This window comes from Cricetulus griseus, chromosome 6 (assembly GCF_003668045.3).
Source record: "Cricetulus griseus strain 17A/GY chromosome 6, alternate assembly CriGri-PICRH-1.0, whole genome shotgun sequence".
NCBI classification, from domain to species: domain Eukaryota; kingdom Metazoa; phylum Chordata; class Mammalia; order Rodentia; family Cricetidae; genus Cricetulus; species Cricetulus griseus.
In genome coordinates, this window is record NC_048599.1 from 6418291 (window position 1) to 6437879 (window position 19589).

General features: G+C 51.4%; 1 protein-coding gene across 1 annotated transcript in view; it reads left to right on the forward strand.

The window, feature by feature from the left end:
- Window positions 1-19589, forward strand: part of Bmp7 (bone morphogenetic protein 7) — a 79378-nt gene that overhangs the window by 41653 nt on the left and 18136 nt on the right. The window contains exon 3 of the mRNA XM_027423260.2: window positions 9946-10094. Coding sequence (XP_027279061.1) covers window positions 9946-10094 — 149 coding nt within the window. The remainder of the gene's footprint in view (window positions 1-9945; window positions 10095-19589) is intronic.

The window sequence follows — 19589 nt, forward strand, 5'->3', positions numbered from 1 at the left end:
CAGTGGCCACACCTTTAACCCCAGCCTTCGGGGTGGGGTAGAGGCAGGTGGAGCTCCGTGAACTTCAGGCTAGCCTGGACTACACAGGGAAACCCCGATTTGTTTGTTTTAAGGCTGGGCACAATGATGCCAATCTCTAACCCCGGCGTTGGAGGGTAGAGACTGGTGAATCCGGGGATTCTTGCTGGCCTGGTCAACCCTGAGCATGAGGGCTCCGGGTTTACAGAGAGACCTTACCTCAGAAACTAAGATGGTGAATTAGAGAGGAAGACACCAGATGTCTGCACCGGACTCCTGGAGGACCTCAGTTACTAGCCTTTCCTGACTTTTAGAAGAAGTGTCCTTTCTTGGTTGGGGGTGCTTTCCCCTTTCATTCATGATGACTCTGTGGTGCCTTGGGACCCTAAGGACCATCCTGGAGAGTTGCCTCAGTTCAGGTGTCCCTCCTGTCTTCTCTTTGGACTCCTTCTGACATCTAAGGTGGCACACTCAGGGCCTGGCCCTCCACTCAGGACTTCTGAGGTCACATTGTTCTGTTGGCCTCTCAGCTCAAGTCCGTTTTCTTTTGTTTGGTGGTGGAGCCATTCAGTCCAGGGCCGGAGGCACCCTCCTGTGACCTGCGGTGTGATTCCTGGCTGTCTTGGTCCAAGTGAAGATTACCTAAAGTGTTTCTCTGTGACAGCCTGGGGCACTTGCACAGCAGGTGCTCCTCCATCAGTGGCTGTGGATCTAGTACCTGCTTTACAGGAGGCACAGAGGAAGGGTGAGTATGACTGCTGCCTGGCCTCAGCCCTGAACCAGGCCTCCTGCAGAGACCCTGGGGAATTCCAAAAGACTTTCTCTCCAATCCAAGGAAAGTGTCTGCTCCCTGCAGGTGGTGATCTGTGCCTGAGGGTCCCTGCAGGTGGTGGGCTATGCCTGAGGGTCCCTGAAGGTGGTGGGCTGGGCCTGAGGGCTCCTGGGGGAGTGCCAACGGGGCCTCGGGCTGTGATATTGGGACTCCCACAATTCTGAAGCTTGAATCCAGGGCCTGCACCACCTCTTTCTGTCTCTCTGTCTCTGACTCTCTCAGATTTTTATTTTGAGGTGCAGTCTAGCCAGATTGCCCTGGCTGGCCTTGAACCTGTAATTGTCCTAGTAGTTGGAATTGTAGGGCTATACCACTGTGCCTCACTCTGAGAATGTTTAATCTCACGCATTAAGATTTTACGGCTGTCACCCAGATCCTCCCTCGCATCCAGCCGCCACCAGCAGCATGGTGACACAGGCACTCCTCATTTCAGCTGTAACTAAGATGTCTTACAGGGATTCCAAGGTCCTCCTGGGCCCTCAAGACCCAGGGTCCCGGACCCTTAGGAAGGGGTCAAATAAGGTATGTTTCCCAAGGCTGTGTCCTGGGTTCTGAAACCTGCAGTTGAGGGCTCTCAGATTTTCCAGAGGCCCCCTGGGGTGATTTTTGTTGTTGCTATTTTTTTGGTGGTGGTAGGGAAGCTTTGGTCTTGATGTGAGGAAATGTGGCCTTCCCCAGGGGAGTGGTTGAAGGCCCCTGGGGACTGCAGACTAGAAATAGCCTCAGAGTAGTTAGAAGTCCCAGACAGGGCTCTCTACCCTCCCACATTGGAGATTTAAAATACCCACTTTCCATGGCCTTAGAACTTAACAGGGGAGGGTGTATAGAGAAGCCATATGAGAGTATGAGAGTGTGTGTGTGTGTGTGTGTGTGTGTGTGTGTGTGTGTGTGTGTGTATAGAGAAGCCATATGAGAGTATGAGAGAGTGTGTGTGTGTGTGTGTGTGTGTGTGTGTGTGTGTGTATAGAGAAGCCATATGAGAGTATGAGTGTGTGTGTGTGTGTGTGTGTGTGTGTGTGTGTTTGTGTTTGTGTGTCCCTTCTCCCGAGTCTCCTCCAGACCTAGGTATCTGCTGTTCGAAGGTTTCCTTGGGAGGAGGTGCCCTGGACCCGGCAGCTTGTAGTCCACAGTCAGGTGGTTAATTATTAACATCACAGTGCCAGCATCAGGGTCAGCCCGGGTTCACGCTTTATAGAGCAGGGCTCTGGGAAACCTGGGTTTCTGGGGGGGGGGGGAGGTGACCTTCTGTTTCTTGACGCTGTTTCTGTATGTGAGTGAATGAGGAGTGGTGTGTGGTCTGTATGTGAGTGTGGTGTGTGGTATATGTGTGTGGGTGTGAGAGAGAGTGTGAGTGTGGTGTGTGTGTGTGTGTGTGTGTGTGTGTGTGTGTGTGTGTCTATGTCCTGAAGAATGTTTTGTTTTTTTATTGAAACATTTTGATGTTTTATTCTGTACGTGTTGTGTTTTGCCTGTATGTCTGTGTGTGCCCGACATACACTGTTTTTGTTTTGCACCACATGCATGCACTGCCTACAGAGGCAAGAGGAGGGCATTGGACCCCTGGGACTGGAGTTACAGATGGTTGTGAGCCACAATGTGGGTGCTGGGAACTGAACCCCATGTCCTCTACAAGAGCGTGAAGTGTTCTTAAGCACTGGGCCGTCATCGCTGCAGCCTCCGCACTTTGTCTTTTGAGGCAGGGTCTCTCACTGCCCTGGAACTGAATAGGTAGTCTAGGGTGTCTGGGCTGTGAGCCCAAGGACAGCCTGTCCTTTCCCTCCTAGTGCTGGGATCCCTGCATTGCCACCTTGGCTCTTTCACATGGGATCTGGGACTGGAACTCAGGTCCTCATGCTTGTGCTAAACACTTTATCAACCAAGCCCTCTCCCCAGCCCTTGCTGTTCCTTACAGAGCAATTAGTGGTGGCAGCAGTCAGGGACAGGACCACACTATCATGTCCCACATATGGGAAGTGAGTCTAGACACACCCTGGGTTTTCTGAAAAGACGGTGAGAATGTAGGAATGTGTTGCCCCTGTCAGGGTTTGTTTGTTTGTGATGTATTTATTTAATGTGCACTTGTGCTTTGCCTGCAAAGTATATCTGTGTGAGGGTGTCAGATCCCCTGGAACTGAAGTTACAGACAGCTGTGAGCTGCCATGTGGCTGCTGGGAATTGAACCCGTGTCCTTTGGAAGAGCAGCCAGTGCTCTTAACCACTGAGTCATCTCTCCAGCCCTGGCACATTAGGGTTCTGAGAGCCATGTATGTTTGAGATTTGGCATATTCTCCTTCCACCCTCTAGACGAGAGTATATACAAACAGGTTTCCTGTGTGAGGGCTACAAACTTTAGGAAGTTATTCCTGAAGTGGTGCTGTCCTGTGTATTGTGCACCCTCATTCTTGAGCTTTATTCATGTAAAAAGATAGAGCGCAGCTATGTGCATTTCTGAACTCTCGTCAGAGAAGCGTCTTTTTGCAGTAGATGGTGATGAACTGACCATGGTGTAGAGAATAAAAGACAATGGGATGCTCAGCCTTGAATGGCACATCTCTATCACACACGCGCACACACACTCACACACATTCACACACACACACACACACTCACACACATTCACACACACACACACACACATTCACACACACACACACTCACACACATTCACTCACACACACACACGCGCGCGCGCGCGCGCGCGCACACACACACACACCACACACACACACACACACTCACACACACACACTGACACACATACACTCACAAGGCCCAGGGATCATTCATTGCAGAGTGACATCTGTATCACACATTCTCTCTCTCTCTCTCTCTCTCTCTCTCTCTCTCTCTCTCTCTCACACACACACACACACACACACACACACACACACACACAGGGCCCAGAGACCGTTCGTGGCAGAGTGCAAGAGCCAGAGGTGGTAGAATACTGCAAAGAAAGGAGGAAACATCGCTCCTGGACACAGCAGGGCAGCCGCACATAGGATGCACAGTGTGCACAAGAGCTGCCCAAGCACAAGCCATAGAAAACATTCCAGCACGGAGGGGAGAAGGGCACAAAGTCCCACCCCTAGCTGGACTTGTGTGAGAGTGACAGAGAGAGTGTGCGCTCACACCTTCCCATGGGTCTGTGTGCTGGGGGTGCTGGGGTTGGGGGGGTGCATGTCCTGGGGGGATGGGTGTACGGGGTGGGGGGGGTTGCGTGTGTACATGTGTTTGGAGGCCAGAACTTGAAATCAGATGTCATCCTCAGGAAGGCAGCCCACCTTACTATTTGAGACAGCATTTTTTTTTTTTAATTTTTTTGAGACTGGGTTTCTCTGTGTAGCTCTTGTAGACCAGGCTGGTCTCGAACTCACGGAGACCCTCCTGCCTCTGCCTCCCTAGTGATGGGATTAAAGGCTGGCGCTACCATTGCTCAGCCCTTGAGACAGCATTTCTTACTGAACCTCGTGCTCACCAATTCACCTAGGTTGGCAGCTGACCAAAACCCAGGATCCTTCTGTCTCTACCTTCCAAGCACTGCCACACCCGGTTTTTCACGTGGTTGCTGGGGATTTGAACTTGGGTCCTCATGTTTGCGCTGCAAACACCTCGATGACTGAATATCCCCCTGTTCTTTATATCTTCCACATCTGTTCCCTGGTTTGCAGAGGACAGCCTGGGCACCCCTCTCTGCTGTGGATCCTGGGGATTGAACTTGAGTCGCTAGGCTTGGCAGCAAGCACCTTTACCCACTTCCTGGGTCATTCCCACATTTATTTTCTCTGACAGCTAATGCGACTGGACTTCTGCTTTGTGTCCACTGGCTGCTTGGCCATCTCTGGAGACCAGTCTACCAGAATTGGTTACCTTTTGTCCTCTGAGGCAATGACGTGCTAGCTTTGCTGTGTGAGCGTGGAACTTGCCTTCCACTTTCTTGACCAGCTTGAGCAAGAAGGAATTACTGTTGGTTTGGTTGTGAGCCTGGCCTTGAAGGGCTGGACCATCTCCCAGCCCTGCTGTTGATTTTGTAAAAACCACTAACTCATGTGAAGATGCTTTAGTCTTTCATTTATCTGGCACATACTTGAGGTTTCGTCTTACTCTTTTTTTCAAATCAGGTAGTATCCCCAGGTGCTCGCTTGTCACATGGTCTGTTGTGCACACCTTTCGGTCAGTGCCTATTTCCCCTTGTGGCCAAGTAGGTTTATGTGGTTCACTGAGCCACCATGGAGCACTCTTTTGCCTTGGGCATCCTGTGGTGTTTTAATCAGTTCCCTTGAGAGGCAGTTTTCAGTTTCTCTGTAATGGGAATCATGAGTGCAGTCTGGGTTATCTTTCTCTGCAACTGACCATCCTCAGCAAATGGCTTAAAATAACAGCCATTCTACTGCTTAGAAATTGGGACATGCTCAGCTAGGCGGGTCTTCTGCTCCTGGAGCCTCTGAGGTTACCAATGAAGATGGGAGCTGGGATGCCCAAGCTGACACCTCACTAGGGATGGCTTGGCTTCTTCCTCCCTCCTTACGGTGGTTCCCATAGGCTCTCAGATTTGAAGACTTGGTTCCCAGTGGGGATGCTGTTTGGGGAGGGTATGGAACTTTCAGGAGGTGCAGACATGCTGGAGGACGTACATCACTTCCTGTTCTCTTGCTCTACTTCCTGTGTGTGGTTGAACTGTGATCTGCCAGGGTCTTGCTCTGGCTGCCATGCTTTGTTTTGATTGACACCTGTCTTCCCTGACGTGATGGACTGACTCGACCCTCTGGAGCCATAGCTAAAATAAATTCTTTTTTTTTTTTTTTTTTTTTTTGTTTGCTTACGTTGCTTTTGGTCATGGTGCTTATCACAGCAATAGAAAAGTAGTTAATCCACTCTGCAGAGCCTCTAGCGGAACAGTCTCTTCCCCCCTCCTTAGGAGGTGTCTTAGTCAGGGTTGCTATTGCTGTGCTGAAACAACCTGACCTAAAGCAAGCTAAAGAAGAAAGGGTTCGTTTGGCTTACACTTGCATAGCACTGTTTGTTGTGGGATAGAATATGTGTTTAACTATGTAAAGATGTGTTACATTTGTCTTGAAGAATAACTGTTTAACTATGTAAAGATGTGTTGCGGTTTCACCTTGCCTGCCTAAGGCACCTTGATTGGTCTAATATAAGCTGAAAGGCCAAGAGCTAAGGGAGGAGGGATAGGCGGGGTTGGAGGGCGGAGAGCAAAGGTGGGACAGACTGACAGACTCGGAGAAGCAGGAAAGCAGGATGTGGTCAACGAGCCTCAGGGCAGCACATAGATGAAGAGAAATGGGTTGGTTGAGGTTTAAACAAGCCTAAGCTAAGGCCGAGCATTCATAATTAATAACAAGTCTCAGTGTCATGATTTGGGGGCTGGCAGTTCAAGAAAGCCAGCTACAGCTGTTCATCACTGAGGGAAGTCAGGACAGGAACTCAGCCAGGGCAGGAACCTGCAGGCAGGAGCTGATGCAGAGGCCATAGAGGGTGCTGCTTACTGGCTTGCTCCTCGTGGTTTGCTCAGCCTGCTTTCTTATAGAACCCAGGACCACCAGCCCTACAGTCTTGCCTACAGCCTGATCTTACAGAGGCATTTTCTTCATTAGGGTTCCCTCCCCAGATGACTTTAGCTTTTGTCAAGGTGACAGAAAACTATCCAGCACAGGAGACATGCACCCCCACCCCCACCCAGTGCAATCAGGTTTGCTGACTCAGCAGATCCAGAAGCTACCCCGATTCTCAAGGCCTGGCTCAGGCTGGACCTTGCTCCCACAGGGACCTGTTGACACAGCAGGTCACACAACTGGCCTAGACTTTAAAGGTAGAGAGCAGCCTCCTTTGCTATATGAGGGAATGGATCCTGGACGCAGACAGGAGGAGTTGGTGGTGGTCATATTTACAGTCTCCCACAACTGCCTTTGCACGTGCTTGAGGCCCACAGTTGAGAGTCTTTGAGAGGATGGAGGCCCTTGTTGGAGATTATTCTGGGGCCTCAGAGTGGCCCCACCCTAGACTTTCCCAGAGCAGAGCGGGGAGAATTTACCATTGCTGCCATAACTCATGCAGTGTGTACCTCAGGAACACTGAAAGTGTGTACCTGACTTCACTTGGCTCTTCCCAATTGCCATCCAAGATGACACTGTCCCTATTTTACCCAGGAGGACACCAAGGCTTGGAATGAACTGTCTTGCAGTCTCTGTTCACCCTGTATTCCACCCTCCTCGAGTGCTGTCCCTGTCCCACACAGGTCAGAGAGATTAGCAGGCACCACACAGGACCTAAAAGATCCTGTCCCTCACCCACTCGCTGTGGTATGTGACCTGGGGACAAGGCTTAGGGATAGAGGTTCTTGACTTAGATTTCCTGTGCCAGGCCTCATTCCACCATTGCCCCTGGGACAACGACCACGGGTCCCCATGCCCACATATGTGAGATGGGAATCATATCTGCTGCTTGGAACTCATTACAAAGATCAACCTGTGTCAACCTCCCCAGTGTTAGGATTACGTGTGTGTGCCACCATACCCAACTTGGGAGTGACAACTTACCGTGACTGAGGGCAGGGGGACATCAGAGTGCCGGCTTGGAAAGCACCCAGGCTCCAGGAGAGGCAAAGGTAGATGAATGCTTGTCTGTCCCTCGGGGCCCCAGCACCTGCAACTTCCCCAGCTCTGTTCTCACTGGGGCTGGGCCACAACCGTTGTGCTCTAGGTGAATTTCCCAGCGGCCCAGCCACCGCTGTTTCTGTTGTGTGACCAGTGCCCTTTGCAATGCTACGTCCTATGTCCCACTCAGTTTCCCTCTGCTGAGGGTGTCCTTGCTGTACCTTGCCTGTGGTCCTGCTTCTGTTCTGTTGAGGTGTCTCTACATCTTCATCCTACTCCTGTCCCCCCCACATAAGGTGTGGCTCTTCCATGCATGCCTCAGATAGACTGCAGATTCTGATGGCTGTGGGGAGTGGCTGCCTTCATGGTGATCTGGTGATGAGTCACTTCTGGCCTGACACATCTGGCCCCAGTGTCCTGGCCTTTAATGAAAGCAGTGTTAGCATCCGTGGGCAGGCAGCCTGTGTGAATGCTAGCATCTGCTCCCATCTTCCTTCATATCTATCTGATTTCCCAGCAGTGTCACCACCCAAGTTTCTCATCTTGTGCTTGGAGCAGATGGCCTGAGTTGGCTTGGAGTGACATCTCTGCTTCCATCCACTGGCTATCAGGGTAGCCAACTGCTTGGGACAGTCCCAGAGTTCTCCAGGGTCAGGGAAGCCATCAGGCAAATCAGAAACGAAGCCCGCCAGATTTCCCTATGTGTGGCTTTGAATGCCATGTTAAGATATTCTAGACAAATGAGTTTTGAAGTCACCTGTAAAGGGACATCAGGGTAGAAGTAAGGGTCCTGAGGACTAGATCATTATTATCATTCAGCTTGGACATTCAAGTCAAATGTAGAATCTTTCTAACTCAGTGTGACTCACAAGGCCCTCCTTGCCTCTGTAGTAATAAACCAAGAGTACGGAGTCTGCAGGTCTGGAGGACTTTGGGCTGACTCCCAAGGGACCACATAGTCTCTCGCCCAGTGGCTTACTGACTGGTTTAAGCACCTTAGTCTGTTTCTGCTGCTATAACAAAGTGCCTGAGACTGGGAAACTTACAGGAACAGAAATTCATGTCATAGTTCTGGAGACTGGTGGTCAAGGCACTGGTGGGATCCGGGCCTCTCAAACGTAACTGTTTCAAGTTGGTGCCTTGTTGCTCTGTCCTCACACAGTGAAAAGCAGAAAGCCCAAGGGCTTGCACGCTCTCCCTCTGCACCTCTCACAAGGGCTAGTCTATTCACAGGGACTGTGCCTTCATTGCCTCACCACCTTTGAAAGTGCCCACCTCTTAATGTCAGTGTGGGCAGGATTCTTCAACTCATAGTGCTTCTGCGAGGACCTGGTGACAGGATGCTGGTTGAGCTTCCTACCCCAGAGCCTGGCAAGTGTTCTGTGCTCAACCAACAATTGCCATACTGATGTCTGTGTGTGAGCCACAAAATCGTACCCTGTAACTCCAGGGCTGATGGCAGCTGTCAGGGTCCCCGGGAAGCGTCTGGCTTGGAGAGGATCTTTCATCACTCCAGTGCCCAGCACAGCAAGGAGCTCTAGTATTTTAGTTGACCACTGAAGGCTCAGAATGTTGACACTGAGTTGTGATAACTAAAAATCCACAAGAGCTGTTATGCATGCAAGGGCGGGATGGAATTCATCTACCCAACCATCCATCCTCCACAAACTGGCACATTTACCCACCCCTATCTGTCCATCAGTCCATCCGTTTATCTCATCTGCCCTCTCTCTATTCACTGATCCTTCCTTCTGCCTCTCTCACTCGTCCACCTGTCACCTCCCATCCATATGTCACCTCCCATAGCCATCATCTATGTATCATCTATCTCTATCAATTCATTTCCCATCCGTCTGTCCACCAGCCCACTCTCCCGCTCACCTACGCTCCCTTCATCTATCCATCACCCCATCCTCCTCTCGTCTACCCACCCGTCTCCCATCTGTCTATTCATTTACTCACTTAGCTTACCTATCCATATGTCTACCCATCCATCTTCTATCCATAAATCCATCCATTGCTCCAACTCTCAGCCAGCAAGCCAGCCATCTTCCACCTCTCATAGGGTGAGTCATGGCCTAACCCTGCATGGAGCCGTTGGCGTGGTGCCAGACACACGGTGAATGGCCTCCTCGGCATCACCTTCTGCCCCAGCAACTTGCAGGTTGTATATATAGTTCCTGCCTCTCCTGTGTCTTGCTAGGGTCCCCTGACATCTGGTAGTGTGAGATGGCCTTGGCCTTGTGCCCGCCTCCTATTCCTGTGTGTACTCATGTTTCTTCTACACTGAGTTTCCCTGTCACAGCTGCTAAGCGGCCATTGTGCCTAGGCCCTTTTCTGACAAGCATGTGTGTAGGGGATTGGTGCCTTGCCCCTACTTGCCCTGTTACACAGGGATGTCCCTGTCTGGTAAGTTTCTGGCTGTCGGGTGGCCGAGCTGCGATCTGCCTAACCTCAAGCTGTGTGTCTCTCTCCTCTTTCCAGGGAGTCGGACCTCTTCTTGCTGGACAGCCGTACCCTCTGGGCTTCTGAGGAGGGCTGGCTGGTGTTTGACATCACAGCCACCAGCAACCACTGGGTGGTCAACCCTCGGCACAACCTGGGCCTGCAGCTTTCCGTGGAGACCCTGGATGGTGAGTTCCAGAGACCAGCACCTCTCGTCTCAGAGGAACCTCAGGCTTCCAAAGGGGCTCAACAGCAGCCCCCAAGCTTGCTTTTACTCGAGCCAGTGTCCTCTGATGCCGCCCATTCAACCAGGCCTCAAGACTCTAGCTTCTTTTCTGAACCCAGTGTATCCTCTTGCATTAAACAAGGACATTGGGAGTTGGTCGAGTTGGGCAAGCTGGGCCGGAGACAGCGTTTGCAGTCATTTACACATGTAGAATCTCGTATCAACCCAGACGTGCTGCATGAGAACTGCACAAGGCTAGAGCCCTGAGGTGGCACGCATGCGCGCGCATACACACACACACACACACACACACACACACACACACACACACACACACACCACAGCAGGCTTTACCGGACAGGCTTTTCAGCTCATTGTTCTTGGCACTCCTGGTCGTCCTGGGCACTGGAGCATGGTTGCTGGCATCCTGACCTTCTAAGCATTGGGTCATCCCGCCCCAAAATGTCTTCAGACATTGCCAAATGTTCTCTGTGGGATGATATTGAAGGACTGTAGTCACGTTGGTGGAGAAGCCATTGTCAGCTGGTCCTTCCCCGAAAGTCTCACTCCCTATCAGGTGTGTCTGTGTATGTGCGTGAGCACGTGAGTGAAGGTGACCTCAGAGGCCAGAAGAGGGCAGCAGATTCCCTGGAATTAGAGTTACAGGTGATTCTGAGGTGAATGCTATGGGTACTGAGATCTGAACTTGGGTCTTCTGCAAGAGCAAGAAGTGTTCTTCACCTTGAACCATCCTTCCAGCTCCCTTTCTACCAGTTATTATTATTATTATTATTATTATTATTATTATTATTATTATTATTTGTTTTGCTTTTTGAGATAGGACTTCTTTGTGTAGCTTTGGCTGTCCTGGATTAAAGCATGCACCACCACTGCCTTGGCACCTTTTCACTGGTTTTAAGGGGGAAAGGAAAACACATTGGTTTTCATTCATTTTGGAATAGGAAATACTCATTCCTCCATAGTCAACATGATGGAAATGTGTCACAGTAAATAGTTTTCCCCTAATTTCCTTCCCCCAGATTCTGAGTTCCACTTTCCAGAGGTAACTCCTACTTAGCACTTGTGGGTACCTTTACAGGGATGATGTCTGGGTGCTTTAAGAGCTTAGACCTGGATTTTGATCTCTGGTTTTTTTTTTTTTTATTTCGAGACAGGGTTTCTCTGTGGCTTTGGATGCTGTCTTGGAACTAGCTCTTGTAGACCAGGCTGGCCTCGAACTCACAGAGATCCACCTGCCTCTACCTCCCAAGCTCTGGGATTAAAGGCGTATGCCACCAATGCCCGGCTTGATCTCTGTTTTGCTTCTCATACAAATGATGGTGTAGCCAGACTTTCTTGTTGGACGTTTGGGAGACCAGCTCCCCAATAATGAGACTTATTATCATTTATGAAAGCTTGGCCTTTAGCTTAGGCTTGTTCCCAACTAGTCTTATAACAAAATAACCTATTTCTATTAATCTATGTTCTTCCACGTGGCTTTTACCTCTCTTCCATTCTGTAAGTCCAACTCTTCCTTTGTCTCACTGGTGTCTTAGATTTATCCCCCTGAATTACTCTTTCTCCCGGAAGTCCCGCCTCACCTCTTTCTGCCTAGCTGTTGGCGATCTATCTCTCTATACAGCCAATCAGAAGGCGCCCTAGCAGAGACGCCTCTTCACAGTGTACAAAAAGAATATCCTACAACATGATGGTGTTTGGTCTTAGTTACTTTCCTGTTCCTGTGATAAATACCATGACCAAGATGACTTATAGACAAAAGGGTTTATTTAGTGAGGACATCATGGCAGCAGGGAATAGACTTGGCGACAGGAATAGAAGCACCCAACTTGCATCTTCAAACAGAACACACGAAACACAAGCCAGAAGTAGGAGGGGCATTTTACTCTCAAAGCCCGCCCCGGTTACATACTTCCTCTAGCAAGGCTGCACCATAAACCTCCCCAAAAAGCGCCACCAACTGGGGGCCCCAAGTGTTTAAATGCCAAAAACTATGGGGGCATTTCTCATTCAAACCGTCACAGTGCTCAGGTGACAACTTGTCTTGGAGATTGGTCACATCTCCATTAAAGAGCTTTCTGATTCACATTAAGGTGTGGTTTATGACCACACAGCATTAGTGTCCAGAGCCATGCTCTCCCATGACTTTGGACTGTCAGAATCATGGCAGTGTCACCTCCAGCATGCAGGAGGTAAGGAGTGCTGGCCATAGGGTTGTTAGGAGGTTCCATGGGTTGGTGTGGAGAGAGATTTAAAATTGTGTCTCAGTGGGAACGTGGAGAGGTAAGGACACTTACCGTTGAAACTGAGTTTAATCCTTGAGCCCCATATGGTAGATGGAGGCCTCTGCCCTCCACACATGTATGGTGGCATGTGTATCCCTCCTAGCACGTGTGTGGCTCCCAGAGGGTTTCCCAGGGCACCTCTCAAAATGTAGATTCAATGTGAATAGGCCTGGGTACAGGAAGTCAGTCTTTCCACACAGCCTCTCCTGCTGCCCAGGATGCTGGCTGCTGGTCCCTAGACCACACTGTGAATGGTCAGGACTTAGATGTGTCCTGAATAAACTGTGGCTATCACTACTGCTGTGTGAGCTGGTATTTTCCCCTCTGTGGCTCTTGCGAGGAGCCTGGCTCCAGCCCTTTCCCACTGGGTGGGTTAGGCTCATGTCTGAACTTGACCCTGCCTGTGGTACTTATAGTCCACATCTTCAACCTCCCAGATGCCCCCAGCAGTGTGGCGGGTGCCTGTTGCCTCTCCCTCAAGAGTCCGAGCTCTCACAGCCGCCCTTCCTTACTGTGACCCATAGGACAGAGGCACCTTGCGTGTAGTAGCACTTCTCCCATAGAGGTGTGGCGTTCCACAGGTGCAGTCTGCAGTCTTTGCTTTCTTCTTTGTGTTGTGTGTGTATGTGTTCTCCAGTGTGTGTGTGTGTGTGTGTGTGTGTGTGTGTGTGTGTGTGGTGTAGGCCAGAGAACAGCTGGAAAAAGTCAGTTCTCTTGCCGTGTGGGTTGCGTCAGGTGGTCAGTCTTGGCGGCCAGCACCTTCACCCGCTGAGCCATCATCTTGCCTCCCACCCTCTGCCTTTTTCTTTACTCAGATTCTGGGAGATGAAAGCCAGCCCCTCCCTGACCTCCTCCCAGCCCTGCTTCTCACCTGAAGCCCGTGGCTCCGGAGATTGCATTCTGCTCAGTCCTGATTCTTTGCCGTTTAGTTTGTTTTTCTTTGTCCTTGTGGCCCCCGACAAGAGTGGACGTGATCACTTTCCCTTCTATGGTTCCCGGGCTCTGCTTCTTTCCCTTCTTGTCAGAGGCCATGTCTTTTGTCTGGAATTGGAGGCCCTAGCTCGAATCTTGAGGGTGACTGAAGTGTGTCTGGCTTAGGCAACCTGACTTCATTTTCTTCAGTCCAGATGCAGAGAACTGTGACAATCCTGATCCTTCCACATCTTCCAGAACATTCTTTTGTCCTAGCTTCAGAAAGCTCATCCAAGCTCAAGGCTGTATGGAGACCACAGTGTTGGGCTCACGCTCTGCTTTCTGGATTGTTCCATGACCTCCCCTCGCTCCCATTCTTTATCAGCCTTTCCTGCCCCTGAGACTCACAGGGGTCTCTAGGAAGTTCTGGAGTCCCACTTTCTGTATCAGGGGTTGGTAAATGACACCGTGATGACCACTTTCAGTTTGAAGGCTGTTTTGTCATTTTCCAGGTTTTTTTTTTTTTCTTCTGTGTATGTGAATGTGTGTGTGTAGGGGTCGTGTGCATGGATACATACACACATGTAGATGTAGAGGTCAGAGGTCAAGATCAGCTGTCTCCCTCCATCACTGTCCACCACTTTTTTTTTTTTTTAAAGACAGGGTCTCTCACTCAATCTGGACCTCACTGATTAGACAGATAGCCTGTCCAGTGAACTCTAGAGATCCACCTGTCTCCACCCCCCACCCAGCCCCAGGACTGGGGTTACTGATGCTTGCAGCCATGCTAGAGATCCAGTCACACCCCTGTGCCTGCCTGGTGAGCAGCACTTTACCCCCAGGACCATCTCCCCAGCCTGAATGTTCAGAATTTAAACAATTTCCAACAAACAGGAAGAAAAGTCTGGTTGGCACAAGAAGTGCTATGATACTCACTTTATCGTCCACAAATGTGTCCGGTGGCTCCAGCCACGCCCATCTGTCCCTGTGGTCCACAGCAGCTTTTGAGCTCCAACCACAGAGTTGCATAGCTGTGACAGACACCCGATAAGCTGCCGAGTTGGGCATGCTGGCTCTTTTGCGAACAATAACTTCTGGGGAAGTTTATGGCATTGGTCCTGCACTGGCCTTCCTCAGCCCATGCTCCCTGAGGAGCCACAGGTGCCCCTTGGAGGGAAGGGTCACGGTCTGTTAAGTATGAGGAATGCCAGCTGGATAAACTAAACAGGGCTTCTCTTGAGGACTTACCCAAGTGTCCCCGGTTAATCTCAGGGTGAGGGCTTCGCATAGAAGAATTCAGAGGGTTTTCTTGCAACAGGATAATTCAGCTCTTAAAAGTCCCGGTGTGACATATGGGAGAGGAGAGGAAAATGGAGTTTGGAGGCGAAGACAAACTTGATTTCCCTCCTCAGAATGGTTGTTTCTTTGGATCTGGGGACACCTGTTGGGACTTGCAGTGTGACTCAGTGGATCCTGAGTGTCTGTGTCCTGCCAGCTGTGCTGGCTCATGTGTCTCAGTTTGGATTTTCCCCTTAGGTGGCTTGTACTCAGCGGCCAGGCCCCTCTCCCCTCTCCTTTCCCTGACAGGGCTCAGCAGGCTTTGAGGTAGGGCAGCCTGGTACTTAGAGCCCCGCCTCGAGAGCCAGGTGGCCCAGGCTTGCATCCCAGCCCTGTTGTCCCCGGTTGGTGGCTAAGGCAAATTATCAAAGAACAACCCTCTTCTGGAAGATGGGCCAATGGCAGTTCCCGCTCCCAGGGTGTCTGTGGCAGCAGCTCGGTATGTTTATGCTGTGGGTGACAGGGCAGCAGCTGGCACCAGAGTCTTATGGCTCAGGCTGTACCTGACTGACTCCAGGTAAGCCACAGGAGGGAAGGTGTGTCTGCCCAGTGTCCATCTTTCCCAGGAAGGACTTCCATTGGCCCCTGGGCAGGGAAAGACTGCCCTCAGACTGACCAGACAGGTATGCAGAGGCCATTGGTGAGGACCTCTGAGGATGTGCTCAGGGCCGGGTGACTGGCACTTCCTAGACTAAGGCTCGTGGTCTTCCCCATCTAGTGGTCTCCAGTGAGAGGTCCCTTCCTCACTCACCAATGGCGAGCCCCTGAGGACGTCTCGTAACTGTGTTCTTGGACATCTTGGGGCCTGGCTAGGTAACAGCAGCACTGTGACCCTCTCACACCCCATGTTGGGGACACCCTGCTTATTTAGAGAGCTGGACGACTGACAGACTCCACTCCTGCAACCACGTGGGTGAAAGGCTGATGGGGCCCACAGGGGTATCAATGCGACCAGCAGCTGCTGTGTGCTGGCCCTTGAGCCGGCAGCAGAGTCCCCTATGTCCACTGTGGGGACCTGAATTAATTCAGGTTGCCTCCATGTTTTGACAGCGCCTGCTGAGGCCAGGCTCAGGGTGGCACCAGGGTGGAAGGAAGCATGCAAGTAATCCTCACCCTGACTCATCAAGACCACCAAGCCTGGAGGCCATGCTGCCTGGCTGGAAAAAACCTGCCTGGTGGCAGCCAGAGTTTGGAGCTGGTTGCCTGTCAGGCCTCAGTTTCCCTACTTGGGGGCATCTGCTTCCATCCAAGTGAGGTTCTTTCTGGAAGCCTGATGTTGTTCGGCCTGATGTCAGGTCCTATGGATGGCAAATTGCAGGGTCCCAGGCATACTCACTGTTCACTTCCTCCATCCGGCCCTGAGGGAGGTCCTGGGTCAGAGATGCCCTTCCCAGACCACCCAGGCAGCATGCAAAGCCTTCCTCTGTTCCTAGTCCTTCCAGCTGCAGGCCCCTGGCAAGTCACAGAAGCAGCACAGCTGGGTTCTGGGGGCGAGTATATGGTATGAGTGAAAACCTTCTGGATACCTTGGCTCCCAGAAGGCGAGTAGGCTGCACTGGGGAGGGAGGAAGGGAGGGAAGGAAGGATGGATAGATGATGGATGGATGGATGGATGGTGACTCTGCTCTTCATACAGAAGAGACCACGAAAGAGATGTTGGGTCCCCCTGGCCCAAACTCTGTGACCTACTTTCCCTATCCCTGGGCCAGCTGTGTCCTGCACATTGGGCTGGTGCTGGACACGGGGTGGAAGGAGGGTGGAGAAGGAGGAAGGGGAGGAGGGCTACCCAGGCAGACTCCCGTGGCTCTGAGTTGGTGGCATTCCAGGCTCTGGTTCTCCTGCAGCTACTGGAAGGACAGCCCAGTGGTCCTCAGGTCCCTATTGTGTGGTGTCCGCAGCCCATCCAACCTCTTTGAGTCACCATTCTTTCACGCTCTCCATGGGCATGATAATGTAACCTCCCCTGTAGGTGGCTGGGAGGAAGAAGAGGGTGAGCGCTGGGTGGCCCTGCCTCTGTGCTCCTGATTGGTAGAAGCCTGTGCGACTGTCGATTTACTTAGTTCTCACAGCCAACCATGTCCAGAGAGCACAGTTGTCAGGACAGCCTTTTATAAATGAGGAAACTGAGGCAGGGAAAGCTGAAGGGTTAAGTCACATGGCTCTTAGTGCTAACCTTGGGACTCAGACATGTGCCCCCCAATTCTTCATTGGAAATACCTTGTAGGAATGTGGGTACCAGTGACCTGGTTGGGGAGGGGCAGTGGGTGTGAGAGGTGCTTGCGGGGGTCCAGCCGGGCCAATCAGACAGAAGCCCAGGTCTCTGCATGCCCCACCCCCCTCACTCCTCTTCCCTGGGGTAAAGACGCTTTAGAAAGAGTTCTAGAAAGAGTTCGGGAGAGAAAGGGTTCCCTGTGGGGCCTACAGGAAGAGCAAATCTTCACATGGCATGCATTCCTCTCTTTATGTCTGTGTTGGCATAAGTAATGGCTGGAGTGAAAATAAAGATGTTTTCTCAGCAGGGGTGGCAGTTTACATCAGTAGCGGTGGCAGCAAATGGGAGACGGAGGCAGGTGGATTGCCACAAGTTTGAAGTTAGACTGAGTAGCATAGTCCAGGCCACCTTGAGCTTTGATTGAGACTCTGACTCAAATAGAAAACCAAATAAAAATGCTTCCTTTCATTACCTCACACGTGGGCTTCTGTTTGAAGAGACAACAGAACCTCTCACAGACCCCTCAGTGTCCCGATTGACCTGATGGCCCACGGCACGGTGCAGCCCTGCTGACCCCCTCCACCCGTCCCATGCCCACATGCTAGAAACGCCAACAGCCTTTTGATCCACATTGATGAGAAGCCTATGTAGTCACTCAGCAGACAGCCAAAAAGTTAGATTTGCTGTCATGTAACCCACAGCCTCTCCCAAGGAGGTGGACAGTGACAGGGTCGCCACACTGAAGGAGAGAGCCAGAGACCGAGTGGACACGTTCTCTTGGATGGGTGGGGAAGTGGGGAGTGCTCAAAGGGCTTCCTGTGCTCCACAGATGGACTTGCCTGCTTTCCCGAGTTGCCCTTCAGCTCCAAAGTCTGCTGCCGGGAGAGGAGCAGCTCAGGCTAGACAGACGCTGGCTCCCGCCCACACAGAGACGCTGTTTCCTCCGGGAGGATCCCAAACATCCTGTCTTAGTCTCTGGGGTCCCCCCACCTGGCCCCCACCTTCTGCTCACTTGCCTGCTTCAGAAGGCAACACCTATAGATAGAGCCCATCAGTCCCAGAAGATGGCCTGGTGACCTCACCCGCCCCCTCACTATTCTTACAACTGTCTCTTCAGTGCCTTCCCGGACTTATTCCCGTCTCCTGAGCTTCAAGGCCCCATGGCGCTGTCTTCTCTTCACCCCACCTCTACCTTGTGTTCTCCCCCACCGTGTGTGTGTGTGTGTGTGTGTGAGTGTGTGTGTGTGAGTGTGAGTGTGTGTGAGTGTGTGCCTATGACTGTGTGAGTGTGTGTGAGTGTGTGTGAGAGTGTGTGTGCCTATGACTGTGTGAGTGTGTGTGAGTGTGTGTGTGTGGTGTGAGTGTGTGTGAGTGTGTGCAGTGTGCTGATGTGTGCATGTGTGCATGTGTGGGAGTGTGTGTGTGCATGTTTGTGCATGCTGCCTCAGGGTTCTTGGCTCGGACACAGGGAACATGTGTTTCTCTTCTTGTGTCCAGGTGGGTCAGATATGCCACTGGACATTTAAAGAGCCAAAGGGCCCGTGTTGTTCAGATGTGATTCTGGGACAGCTGGGAAGAAAGCAGAAACTGAGCCTTGGGCCTGAGGTGGGTGGGCTCCATGGCATAGAGCCAGTCTGGTGGGTCACCTCTCACGGCATAGGTAGTTACAGGCACCTCTACACCCAGGACTACTGCACTTCCTTTTTACCCAGAATCCCAAAAGACAGAGAATGGAAGTGGCCCACTGGCTTAGCAGCTGAGACCGTCCTCTCGGGGTCCAGCAGACTCTTAGGTCTGGGCCATTGAAGCCTTGGTCCTTCTGGTGCAGCGGCTGGAATCTATTTTTCTACAGTATGAAAAGGGCTCTTAGGCTTTCAGAGGTGTGGCTGGAGCCTGGAGAGCAGAGAAGCCCCAGGGAAGCAGGACCCTACCCTCCACGTGGGGCATGCACCCCTTTTCCAGAGCCCATTTGTACTCTCAGCCTGCTCCAGGATATTTCTGAGAGCTGTCGGGCACTGGGCTCCCCGACTCTGCTCGTGCTCCTAGGTGCCCTCAACTCATTCCCCAGATCCCCATGCTCCCCTGAAGGCCCCACTCAAGCCTTGGCCTACATCCAGGCCTGGTCCTCTTCCTCCTGACATCCACCTACTCTTTAGTGAACGGTGCAGAGTGAAACATGCCATCCTGAGTCAGCCAGCCAGGTACAGATTCCACCTCAGCCCTCTGTCTGTCACTCAGCAGAAACACAGTGGTGCTTATCTTTGGGAAGGACCAGTGGTTTTCTTCTTATCATAGCTTTATTTTTTATTAAATTTTCATTTATATTTTTATTTATTCATTCATCCATCCATCCATTTATTCACTTGTTTACATTATTGAGTATGCATTGATGAGGAAGGGATGTGGCTTGGACCACCACTCGGTGACCGTTGCCATTTGACAAAGTTCCAACATTTCGACATTGTAGACAGACCACGCTTATCCAGCACCTTTTTAACTTTCACTCCTAACTGTTCTCGATATCACCAATGCTTTTCCCCTCTGGGAAATTCAGTGTGGGATAAAAAGCGTGTATAGTGGTAGCCTAGACTCTCCAAACAAAATCCCCGACACCAGGGAACCAGGAATTCCCACTGCGACCTCCTAAAGCACACCAAGAACAGGAATGTCAGAGATTTACACCTGATGCCTA